A 13,174-nucleotide genomic window follows, 5' to 3' on the forward strand; every position below is an offset into this window, starting at 1 on the left:
CTGACATTCTGCGCTGCTGGCTCAGACACAAGGACCACAAGTGTGGCTGCAAGCCGATGACCAAGAGGGGAGAGCACCCCCCTGGCCATCTGCAGAAGCAATTAGCTTGCTGTTGGGTGTGTTTTGAGAGAGACTACCAATAATTTCTCCATCAACAAATGTTTCTTCAGGTGTTCAAGAGTCAAGAAGGGACCATGTCAGTGCTTGGCTGAAGTTCCCACATGCTTGCCGTTCTAATAGTGATGCTTCTCTGTATAAGAGTGTGCTCCAAAAGGGAACTAATCTTGGAAACCCTGAATTTGCATGGCGAGTAACCACCTGCTTTCCTCTGGCCATGAGCTTATTGCCACAACCCAGGGAAAGTCTCAGCTTTGGAGAAATAAACATGGGTAGATGGGACAGATTCTTGCACGTTGTGGGGAATTTCTCGGAATTTAAGCCATCCCTCCACTCTTCACGTATTTCCCAGCCACAGGTTTCATGCTCAGATTGTCTTCTTCAGAGGGCAGACAATAAGAGCTGGCATCTCCCAGATCAAAGGGGAAACAGAATATATTTTAAAGTGACAACTCTGTTATCCTTGCAACCAGAATAAAGCCAGAAGAATAAAATGATATAAATATAAGCTCCTAAATGCTTCCATACTGAAATGCCACCAGAGAGCAAAATTTCCTGCATAATTATGGCAGGGAAACTCTCTTTACAAACCACTCACAAGAGCATGTCTTATTTTTGCACAATTCTTATGCCTGGGGCAGCCCACCATGGAGACGGAGATTCTGTGTCCCTGAAGGTTGGGAACCGTGATAACTGTCTGGTGCTCTCTGTCTGCAAAGGAGGCTCTTAATAAAGGCTAATTGCCCCGGGCAATGAAGAAGTAGCGTGGCACTGACAGGCTAAGGGCTTGCATCCCTCTGTAGATGTGTCCTTGGTAAGGGCCACTGTTGTCAAGGTGCGCAAGCAACCGGCCCCGGCTGCTCTCTGGCTTCCTCTTTCTCTCCTATTTCCCTGGTAGCTTTGCTTTCCCTGTCTACTTGTCCCACGTCCTATCCATCGGTCTGTCTCTAAGCCTATTTCTGCACCCCCTCCCACATGCACACACACACACACCCAGTCCCGCCACCCCCTTCCCTGTCTCTTGGCGCTGGCCCTTTCATCTTCTCCCTCGGGGATTCGAGATGTCGCTGCAGGAAGTGCTTGTCGGCCGAGGCAGCAGCAGCAGAGCCCCGTGGCTTTGACAAACCTCATTTAATTGGGAGGAAGCCAGGAGAATTTGAAAGAACTGAAACATCCACGAAACTCCTTTTATCAGGCATAATTTAAACTCTGCATGGAAAAACCCCTATATGTATAAAGAAAAGTCAACTTCCCTCCTGCTGTGAGCACTCCTCGGCTCCCCCCCAGCGCAGGCAGGCTCCTGCAAGATTCCATCTTTTCATTTTTCTAGAAGTGTCAAAGTAGATTTGGGCTCTGTGGCTGGGTGAACAGAGAAGGAATGCAGATGGGTCTCTCTCTTACACCCGCACATTGGTGTGCGTGCTCGTGTGTGAGCGTGCGCACGTGCGCACACACACACACACACACAGCCCCTCTGTTGGTGGCTCTGCTTCAGATGGCCAGGAAGAATCAAGACCCAAGTTTCTAACACATTATTTTGAACAGTGGCTGTTTCTTGCTAATTCCTTTTTATCAGGTCAAAGCTTATGCCCAGGACATTTTCAAGGTCCCCAGTGGTTCTCAGTATGTGGAATAATAGATCCTGGAGGAGGGCCAGTGAGGGAGGTCTCGTTAAGTGGAGAGTAGGGAGCGTGAGTGTGTAAGCATGTGAGAGTGTGAGTATGCGTGTGTGCGTGCACTTCTAAATGTGTATGTTTGCCTGGAGTGCTGGTTAGAAGTCTTAGGCCCCAAGAGAAGAAAGCTGAAGAGGGACCTAGGGGCTTAGACTGGGAACAGCATATTGGGGTGGGAGTACAGGGGTACAGTGGGAGTTGAGGTACTGGAAAGGGAGTAAGAACTGTAGGTTGCCTGGGATATCTTCTTTTCCACCCATGTGCCAAATAGTGCTCCTCGGCTCCTTCCAAATTCCAACCCAGATTCATCTCCAGTCCAAACTCTCTCAGTTGCTTATTCTAGTTCCTCCAAAGAACTGCCTTTAGCACACACATATTCTCTCAACATCTGTAGCTGATTATGTGCAGACTTTAGCTGTTGAGATATGATTTGTGCTAATATGTGTACAAGGGTGCCCTGTTTCCTCTTCCTCGCCCCGTTTTCCTCCCACGCCGGAGGATCCTTGAGGTCAAGGACAAGCCTCTTTTTTCCCTCAATTTTTATAGCACTTAATATGGTCTTGACACTTAATGGCAACTTAATAAATCCTGATGACTAACTCTTCCTACGGGGTTAAGTAAGACATTAACCCCAGTTGTATGATTATGGTTATTTTTGGAGATCCTAAATAACTCATTTTAATAATATATGCCTCAAGAAGTCCCCAAGTCAGAGCTTTGGGCAGTGGCAGGACAAGGTCCTACATACAGTGGAGTCCCGTTTGTAGACCCTGGAGGCTTTGGCCAGACTGTAGGTCTCAGCCTCTTAGGCAGCAGCTCCCCACTCTACCCTCATTTTCACCCCACATGACATCCTTGGGCCCTCTTCCCAGTCTGAGCCCCTACACCTTCCGTATTAGCTTTCTTTTCTCCTGCTTAGGGCTTCAAAAAATTGTTTTCAGTTGCATGGTGATTTTTTTCCAAAGAAACCCCACCTAAGGATGGTCCCCCCCAAACAGCCAAGCCATGACCACCCTGCCCACATCCTCTGCCTGGCCCTTCCTAGGAGGCCACATTCTGAGAAACATGAGGAGAGCTCCAGGCACATGATCCCTCAGCAGATTTCAGATCTGGAGGATGACTTCAGGCCTAGGCAGCAAGGCTGATTTCAGGGTAACTTGTGTCTCCCTGTGGGCGATGGGCCTGCGAGGACGTGCCCCTCCCCCCAGCACCCCACGGGGCACTTCCCTCAGCAGCATCAAATTACCAATCAAGACAGGCCCGCCCTCCTCTTGTGACATCTCCATGTCACCCATCATTTTACTCTCTATAGAGAGGGAAGGGGGTTGTTGCCAACTTTGGTTGTGCTTCTCCTGACAGATGCTAGGGAAAACAAACAACTCAGAGGCAACTTTCATCTCATCCAGTTTCTCAGAGTGTCAATGTGAAATGTTTGGATCGTTACAAGGAGGTCTGTGTCACTTCAACCCACCAGTGTTTTTGAGTTTTAGGGACTCTCATAGAAAACTCAGGCAAGATTGGGTCCCCTCTTGCTTCTCCCAGCTAAATTGATCCCTAAGCTCATTTCCGGTTGCAAATACTATGATTCCCCAGTGCTCGGAGAAAACACTTAGACCCCGAGACTTACACGTGTGCATGTTCACACACACACACACACACACACACACACACACATACACACAGAGGTCCCTCACTCACCATCAGGGAGCTGGTGCAGCTGAGATGGCAAGGAACTGAAATAGTCATGAATCAGGGCCTCCTGGGCAGAGACGCGGTCTCTAGGAAAGCCTCTCAGCATTTGGGAGGCCAGGTCTTCAGCTTCAGGAGCCCTGCCCAACCTGGAAAAATGGAAGAGAAAAATAGTTTCTCCAAAGGCCTCCCTTCTGAAAAATAAAGGCGGAAGAAGAAAAGTAGAGAGAAGGAGATGGCTAGAAGAGCCTCAAGTAGGATTTTCCTGGGATGAGCAAAGTTGATGGCAAGTGGAAAGATAACCCCCGCCCCTGGAACTCTTAGCTATCCTCAGTATGCTCTCATTCAGCCTCCACCTCCCCATGGGCTCCGGGTACCATGTATACATACATAAAGGACCCAGAAATATAATTACAGAAGCAGAAATGTGTAACTAAGATACTGCTTTGAGGGACAGTGCGCACCAAACAGAAAAGCCCAACTGGATATGTTGCAACTGGATATGATGCAAGCGTAGCATCCTGGAGGAGAGGGAGGGAAAGAGATAATTTTGGAGGGTGAAGCTTGGGTGGAAAACACCCTTATTTACAGTGTTTCTGCAGCTCAGCCCCCAGGGTATTACCTAAGCAGCTCTCTTGGTCCCCCCTGAAATGGAGCGTACAAAGAGAGCTAAGTGCCCAGGTTACAGTGAGGACAAATCCTCAAGTTGACCTGTGCTGAACTGTAAATTTGGAGATGAGCAAATCTATTAGTTGAACAATGACCATGTGTGCTTGTAGGTCGTTGGCTCTGGAAGACACAGGGAAGACTCTGCCTTCTGGCAGCTTAGTCTAGGGGAGGAGTCGGACACTAACCAAATTATCATAGAGACACGTAAGTACGTGTGCAGAAAAGGCCCAGATATCTGACTCAGAGTGGGAAGAGCTGATCAGGGAAGGCTTCCCTGAGGAAGAAGCATTTGAGCTGAGTGCCAAGGGCAGGGGAGAGGCAGGTAGTGCAGGTTGTATGAGCACCATACAGACCCCAGGGATGAGGGGAGAAGAGTGAGTTTAAGGAGAAGAGGAAAGGCCAGTTGGCTGGCCTGGGACCAAGGGGGAGAGGGGACAGATATGAAGCTGGGAGGGTGGCAGGGGCTGATCTGCAGGACTTGAGAGTCTTAATTTCCCTATTTACTTATAATGTTTGAAAGTCTTTGCTAATCTAGTGCCAATCATTTAAATACATCTATCTCTAGAGCCCATAGTTGGGTTTACAAGTGGGAAGCCACGAGACACAAAACTGTGCAGGAGGCAATTAACCACAGGACTGATGGCTGACATTCAGAATTAGGTTGCACGGCCACGCAAATCCCCGACTGAGCAAAAATAAACCGACAAAGAACTGATACCCTTCCCCTTCCTGATGAAGGGTGCCATGATGCAGTGATGCTGGAAATTCTGGCCCAGAGATGTAAGTGGTCTAAATTTTGCATAAGATTTACCTAAGAAACTTCCAGGTATCTGATTCCCATGACATAAAACTGTTTCTACAAACAGATAACTTTACCCTCAAACTTAGTGGTCATTGCTTCATAGACTTAAGATAGAGGAAAATTTGCAAATCCCCAGTCCTTGCCAATTTCCAGGCTAGTTAAAAGGGAACATGGGGTGGAGGCCTACTCATTAGCTTGCAGCCTGAGAAAAGGCCAGAAGGTATTTTCTCCACCCAGGGTGCCCTGCCCAGGCACAGGTTTTTCGGGGCCAATGAAAGGGGGGTTTGGAATGGGGAAGGTGGTATAGATCACTAGGGCCTAATATCAATCTGGAGGGACATTCATGGAAAATCTTGTGAAAAAAATTTTATCTAGTCCACCCTAGCTATAAGGGATGGGGTGAACCCACTCTATGAAACTCCAGGGGGTGGGTGGGTGGGTAGGTGCTGATGGTCTGGCAGGGGGCAATGCATCTATCAGCTTTCACCTCCACAATCCCACCCCAATCAATGGTTGGTTCCCTCCACACACTCCTATCCATTGGCCCACAATAATGGAATCATTACAGAATTGCTCTGTAGACGGGGCTTAGGAGCTGCAATCTCATTGGACAAGGAAGACCAGGGGACCTATTTTGAACCTGTGTTAGCATGGCACACATACTCTTTGTATTTAGCCTGTGGTTATGTCGGGTGGCTGGGAAAGCCAGGGAGGGCTGATGGAACTTCTCACGGGGGTAGTAGGGACTCATCTAAGAAGAACTGGCCATTCCCACCAGGCAAATGAAAGAAAGGAGAGTAGGCACTGATCAGCAATATGAAGACTTCTTTTTTAGGACTTTCCTTTTCAACTAACCCAACTCTTCCCTCCAGGTTATATCAAGGCTTTTAATGGTGCCAGCATTCTGTTCCAGTCTCATGGCCTCTAGTCTGTGACTGCTACCACCCATTTCTCCTGCTCCTTCCTCCCATGGGCCAAGTGCTTGTTGGTCTTCCCTGTATAAACCACGTCTGTGCCCTCCTGAATATGAGCCTTTACTAGCAGCACTTAGAGTGGGACCACCCAATCTGGCCAAGAGTCCTGATGATCTCTACCTTGTGATTGGTATATTGCACTCTCATTTGGGAGCTGAGATAAGAGCCCCAGGAATACAAACGTTGCTTCTTTGGGCACAGATGCTAATTTACTTCCATGTTTGTATCATTCTGTTTCTCTCTGCCATCTATAATCTTGCTTACTGTCCACTGCCTTTATCGTCACATTTCTATAATTTGTCACCTCCTCTAACTCTTGCTAGGACAATTCTTCACTGGTTATAACCACTACTTCGGAAATGAAAGTTGGCATGAAAAGTGACATTAACAAAAGTTAATTTGCCACCAGCAGCTTTCCACATAGGCTAGATGTTAATAAATATTATATGTTAGAGGGAAACAAACCATAAGAAACTCTTAATGGTAGAGAACAAACTGAGGATTGATGGAGGGAAGTGGTTGGGGGATGGGGTAACTGGGTGATGCGGATCAAGGAGGGCACTTGTTATGATGAGCACTGGGTGTTGTATGTAAGTGATGAACCACTGAATTCTACTCCTGAAAACAATATTACACTGTTAACTAACTAGAATTTAAATAAAAATTTGAAAAAAAAGACAAAAAAACATTATGTGTTAGGATTGTGATGTTAAAAAGTAAACACACCAGGAGCATCTTGCAGAATTAGGAGAACCCATCCACCCAATTAATGAGAGTCTGTTAATAAAGACCAAAAAATCTTTTGATGAATCCCTCCTTCTAGTAACATTTCTAGAAGCAAAAAGTGTTCCATTGCCAACACAATACATATTTATTGTAGAACACTTACAAAATGCAGAGAAAAAAAAATTAAAACTATCCCATCACTCTGAGATAAGCCCCTTCACTCAAAGATGATCACTATTGCTTTGATGTTCAGTTTTTCTTCTTTAGTCCCTTAATTTTAAGTGGATATATTTTTTGTTTTACCAGAAAAAGGGAGATCATACTCTACATGTTGTTATAACCTACTTTTTCCACTTGACTATCTTGATCATCTTTCCAGGACTTTGAACAGCCTTCTAGGATATAATTTTAATAGCTGCATAGCATTCTGTTATGTGGGCATACCATAATTTTCATAGCCAGAACTTTATCAGAGTTGTTTCCTTTTTGTTGGGGGTTGCGAGAGGCTACCATTAAAATCATGCTGTGACATCCTCAATAAGAAATCTATTTTCTGCACCTGCACAATGATTTCCTTAGTATAAATCCTGAGAATAGAAATCCCCGGGTTGAGGGACATACAACATGTTCAAGTTTTTGATTAAGACTACTAGCCAGTTGTACCAATTTCCACTTCCACCAGCAGTCTGGGAAAGTTCCTGTCTCTGTGTCATGGAAAACAAATTTATTCCAGCAGCCCTGGATTGCCACAGACCTCGTTGCTCATAAAAGTTGCAAAAAGAATTAAAATTATAAATCAATCCTACAGGAAGTGCTGGGTGTGAAGACATCCACATTTAATTTTAGAAGTCCAGAATAGAAACACAAACAATAAGAAAAAATGAAAATCAGGCTCCGTGGTTGTGTGAAGCTCCATCCACTGGCCATCACTCGACACATCTAAAATCTGGCGGGTTCGGGCGCCTGGGTGGCTCAGTCGGATAAGCGACTGCCTTTGGCTCAGGTCATGATCCTGGAGTCCCTGGATTGAGTCCCACCTCGGGCTCCCTGCTCAGCAAGGAGCCTGCTTCTCCCTATAACCCTCCCCCCTCTCATGTACTGTCTCTCTCTCTCTCTCATTCTCACTCTCTCAAAATAAATAAATCTTAAAAAAAAATAAAATAAATCTGGTGGGTTCTCCGGGGCTTGAGGCAATAACCTTGATTTCCCGGCATAGGCTGGCTCGGAGTATAAAATTCTCCACTGCCATTTACCTTCCCAGTGGAAGAGAGTTAACTGTTGGCAGCGCAAGGCTGGTCATCATCAGTTCACCTGGGTTCTTTGTTGTTTTCCCCTAGATCCATAGAAAGAGGAAAAAGGGCAGGGATAGAGTGGGCTCTAGTTTTTTCCCCAATTTTTCAATTTGTTTTTATTTTGAAGTAATTTTGGTTTGCAGAAGAATTGCAGGAATAGTCCCCAGAGTTATATGTTTACCATTTCCCCCTAATGTTAGCATTCTACATAACCATAGTCAAATGATCAAAGCTGAGCAATTCATATTGGCACAACACTGTGAACTAAGCTGCAGGCATTATTCAAATATCACTGGTTTTTTTTTTCAATAATGACCTTTTTATTGTTGTTCCAGGAGAGTAGGTACTTTTTTAATGCTGCCAGTTTAAGACGTGGTAGAGCAGGCACCCACAATACGAAATATATCCAACGCTAGGAAGAAACAACATCAAAGAAGCTGTCCATTATCTTCCAATCCATCTGACAAATGAATGTGCACTTACTAGCCCATGTCAACCGGGTCACAATCAAACCCCAGGCATTGCCTTGAGGTGTATTTATGGCCCACGCACGGTTCTTCCATACCTTGCAGAAATCTTGTGATAAAGCCAGTGATGCCTCAGCTCCTCTTTATCCATCACACTTGCAACCTGACTCAGTTGACAAAGTCACAGAGCCTGTGTACCAGATGGATCTGGGCTCCACCTTACTTAGCTTGGTGACTGTGGCCAAGTTACTTCACTTCTTAGAGCTTTAGTTTCCACCTCTTGGAACTAAGACTTTGGTTTGTGAGGAATAAATGAAATAATACATTGCAAACATTGTACCTAGCGTTAGTTCAGTGACAAAGTCCTTCTCGGTTCCACGAATTTTCTCATGGGATCATCTAGACCAGTGTTGTCCAACAGAACTTTCCATGATGATGAAAATATTCTAGTTCTGCCCCCTCCTATGTGTTAGCCACGACTCGCATGTGGCTATTGGGCCCTTGAAATGTGACTCGTGCAACGAGCAACTAAATTTAAAATTTAATTTTAATTACTTTAAATAGCCACATGTGGCTAGGGGCTACTGTATCAGTCAGCACGTCTCTAGACATTATCCTTGATTCGAAGGTGTGAGCAAAGAGAAGCCAGAAGTCTGAGCTAAGGCACAAGTGTAGCTGGGATGAGGCAATGGGCGGAGGCGGCGGGTCTTGCGTGTGGCCAGAGAAGCCAGAGGGATACTCAGGGCATCCAAGTCCGGCTCAGCCCAGGAGGAAGGGCTGGTGCGGTGATAGCAGGAGGCTCTGGCACTTTCTTTGGCTTGTGCAACAATGCCAACAGCAGCTGCTTAGGGTATTGAGGTGGTTTGCAGGTTTGCAGTTACCATTTATTTTGGAAGCCAATAGTGAACTGGAAGAAAGCCTGAGAGCAGTGCTAAAATCCAGATATCTCTAGCGGGGGCTAGGGAGCTTGACTGTGCTGGCCAGAGAAAGTTTGCACATCTTGCATGAAAGGGTAAACAGTGGTTCTGGGGAACCTGTCTCCAAAACATGGTGGGGGGGTTTCAGGTGACACAGTGAGCTTGCAGATAAGAGCGGAGAGCATAGCCCTCCTGAGGAGACCTGTCCCTCCCAACAAGAGGTCCTTGGTAGCCCACAGCTCTATGATCTGACCTCTCTGTGCTCTGATATTCACTCTACATGGAGGCTTTTTTTTTAAGCACGTAAACAGTAAGCATGAAAAAATCAAACAAAATTCGGCTGGGTTAAACCCTACCACATTTTCAGGGAAGAACAACGTTCAAATGTTCAGTTAGGATCTCTTCCCCTCTCCCCACCTGCGAGAGTGTGTTTTTCTTTGACATTTGAGCTGTTTCCCCTGTCTCTGACGTTTTCCTCACTGCCCTTTTTGCCTCCTCACTGAAGCAAAAAGAACAGAGCCTCGGCTAATTACTCTCAGATCAAATAATACTGGTTATTGTAATTGGTCATTGTCCGAAAACACTGAGTTCTTCTTAGCCCTAAGGTTGCCTGGCACGGCTTAGTTAGCTAACTATTCCGGGAATGTCTCTATTATCTGTTTTACTTTGTAAAAGAAACTAGGGATTTGTTGAAAGCTGGTAATAAAAGTCTGCCCTGGTCTGAGCCGAGGCTGCGTGGAGAGGGCCTGGGAAAGCATGACCTCCATGAATCAAGCTGCCCGCCCCCTCCCCCCAATAGCCACTCAATGATGTTATTTGGTTTCTCTGTGTTGGAGAATAATAAACCCACTAGGTTTTCTTGCAGGCCAACACTCCCTCATTCTCAGGGCCTTGGGCATGGTCGAGGGGTACAAAACAATTTTAATGACCAAACTCACTGAAAGTAAAATGGTTCATAGAGAAAAACTGACACACTCACAGGTGGCTGGCTCTCCTGGAGGCATCTTCCTGGGCCCCATGGCCCCCAGAGATCCAGGTGCTCAGGGGCTGCGTGTTCAGTGGACTGAGGTCCAGGGGACCGAGGCCCTGCTTTTAAGAGAAGCTTTCCAAGGTGGTGCTTACCTGTTCCAGACATTCTGAAGGCTTTGAGGCTTAGGCAGTGGGAACCATTCTGGAAAGCATACACAGACACATTAAAAACCAAAAAACAACCCTAAAATCCTATTGCCAAAATATTATTAAAATTCTACATGTTCTTCTCGGCTTGGGCACAGGGTTCAGGCATCAGGTAGGCAGAGTGAACACTCTGAATTTTCATGATTCTGTGGGAGGTCACTATTATGGGTTGGATTGTGTCCCCCTAAAATTGATACATCAAGGTACCTCAGAAGCTGACCTTATATGGAAATAGGTCATTGCAGTTATAATTAGTTAAGATGAGGTCATGAGCATGGGCCCTAATCCAATATGACTGGTGCCCTCATAAAAAAAGGGAAAATTTGGACAGAGACAGACACATATAAGAGAAATGACACCAAAGGTCTCAAGGAGAAGACAAGCCAAGGAGAGAGGCCCTGAACAGATGCTTCCCTCAGGGCCCTCAGAACTGAAGCATCCCACCAACACCTCAACTTTAGATCTATCTAGCCTCCAGCAAATGAGGAGGTGGTACTTTGTCATGGCAGCCCTTGCGAGCTAATAGTCACAATATTCACTGAAGTCAACACACATTTAACATCTCCTGTGTGCAGAACATGTACCAAGCACTGGAGAAAATACAAAAGAAACCAACAGAAACCTCCCCACCCTTGCAGAGCCCACAATTCATTTGAGAACAAAGCATGCATGTGTGTACACAACACGCATGAAAAGTCAGATGATGAGCAATGGGGCTGTCTCAAAGGCTCAAAAGTGGTAAAAAGGAATGGGACTAATTTTATATGTCATTTGCAGTAAAAATGGAAGTGAATTCTGGCTTGAATAATCCAAAATGGATGATGATAAGATTTGTCATTTTCTTTGGAGCACTCTTTACAACGTTTACATGTGAACACATCTGTTTCTATTATTCTTGGTATTGACACTATTTAACCCAAAATAAAACCACCATAAAAAGGGACAATTTCTCATTCATTCAAGAAGTACTAACTGAAAACTTACTCTATGTGAGGGTGTTAAGAGGAGCTGCAGGGCTATAAGACGATGCTCCCTATCAGATTCCTCTATTTCCCGCTCCAAATCGAGAGAAGCGTGTTTTAACTCTCATTTAAAATGATGTTTCTGGGGCGCCTGGGTGACTCAGTTGGTTAAGCGACTGCCTTCGGCTCAGGTTATGATCCTGGAGTCCCTGCATCGAGTCCCGCATCGGGGGTCCCTGCTCAGCAGGGAGTCTGCTTCTCCCTCTGACCCTCCCCCCTCTCATGTGCTCTCTCTCTCTCAAATAAATAAAAATCTTTTTAAAAAAATAAAAAATAAAAAAATTAAATGATGTTTCTGCTTTATGCTTTTCTTGGGACTGAAATGTAAGTGTTTTGTTTTTTAAAAGATCTCTTCTTCCAGCTCCTATAGGAATGGAATACACCAATGCTGTTTATCCAACAAAGAATTTAATCCTAGTTGGGTAAAAAATGATTTTTTTTAATACTGGTATATTCATGTCTGTCTATGCATTAAAAAAGACCTGGAAGACTATCCGTCTGATAGTGATAATGGTTCTGAGGTTTACCTCTTTAGTTCCTTTTTCTTAATCTATTTTTTAAAATAAAAAACCACATTATTTTGTAAAAGAAAAAACCACATTATTTTGTAACTTCAAAAGTAAGTTCAATTAAAAATAGAACTTATAGTGCCAAGACTTGTAGAGTGAAAGGAGTGATCAAAGAAAGTGATTTCAGCGGAGTTTTCAAGGTCAGGTGTCATCAAATGAGAACCACTCAGTTGGCGGTTTCATAGTCCCATGTGGGTACAAAGGGGAGGGCTTGTAATATACAGCTTCTTTACCCTCTCTTCAGATGATTGTGCCTAAATTCAAATAATCAGTAAAGATAGATGAGAATATCTGGTATCTGTTTAGAATGTTTATTTCCAAGCCACTTTCTCCTGCCTATTTACGGTTCCTGCCTGGCCAAACAAAATTAAAGTATTTCCTCATTCAGTCATAAACCAATTTCCAGTCAACGTAATGAAATCCATTTCAGTGCTCTCCCATGTTTTGTTTTTCCCTTCCTAGAGCCCGTTGCTCTGTGTTTTGGGAGCCTTTAGTATTTTAAAACTATTTCCAACTTTAGCGTTGTTCTTGTGGGACATGGATTTGGGACTGGCTGAGTCAGGGCTTGAACATTGCACCTAGGGTTTGCAACGGTGGCTGCAGCTTCTCTGAGACCTCAAGCAAGGTGGTTTAACCATCACCACCTGTTTCCTTAACCCAAGTTGGAGGTCATATTCGCCACTCGAGGACAAAGTTATTCGTTGAATTTATTGGGATTTGTGAGATAATGAATGTCAAGTGCCTGCCTCTGAGCGAGAAACAAAATAATCCTGTTCTTCCTTTTCTTCCTTGGAGAAGTGGTGGAAAGCTCGTGCAGTTAGGACCCTGGAGCTGGGTTTTGAGCGTGTAGTGTGGCGCTTACCCGCTGTGTAACCTGGGGGTGTTGCCTGACCCCCCAGAGCCTCAGTGTATCTCATCCCGTCTACAGAAGGCGGATGATTATAGCTCCTGCTCATTGGGCTCTTGTGAGAATCAGGACGGCAAGGGTAACGTTAGTATTTCCTCACCCTTTGCCTCTTTCCTTTCTGCCTCTTCTCTGGTCTGATGTACCATGTATTCCTCTCTCTTCTCAGGTGTTTCT

At 45.1% G+C, this 13,174-nt stretch overlaps 1 protein-coding gene across 3 annotated transcripts in view; it reads right to left on the reverse strand.

Moving 5' to 3' along the window:
• CDK15 (cyclin dependent kinase 15) overlaps positions 1 to 13,174 on the reverse strand; it is a 75,593-nt gene that overhangs the window by 6,891 nt on the left and 55,528 nt on the right. For all 3 annotated transcript variants that reach the window (XM_028125448.1, XM_028125444.1, XM_028125438.1), the window contains exons 11-12: positions 10,449 to 10,497; positions 3,489 to 3,628 (exon numbers count right to left, since the gene is read on the reverse strand). In XM_028125448.1, coding sequence (XP_027981249.1) covers positions 3,489 to 3,628; positions 10,449 to 10,497 — 189 coding nt within the window. The remainder of the gene's footprint in view (positions 1 to 3,488; positions 3,629 to 10,448; positions 10,498 to 13,174) is intronic.

The sequence above is a fragment of the Eumetopias jubatus genome, unplaced genomic scaffold (genome assembly GCF_037043125.1).
Source record: "Eumetopias jubatus isolate StellerSeaLion01/CBP00866 unplaced genomic scaffold, mEumJub1_p1.0 scaffold_3, whole genome shotgun sequence".
In the NCBI taxonomy this organism is placed as follows: domain Eukaryota; kingdom Metazoa; phylum Chordata; class Mammalia; order Carnivora; family Otariidae; genus Eumetopias; species Eumetopias jubatus.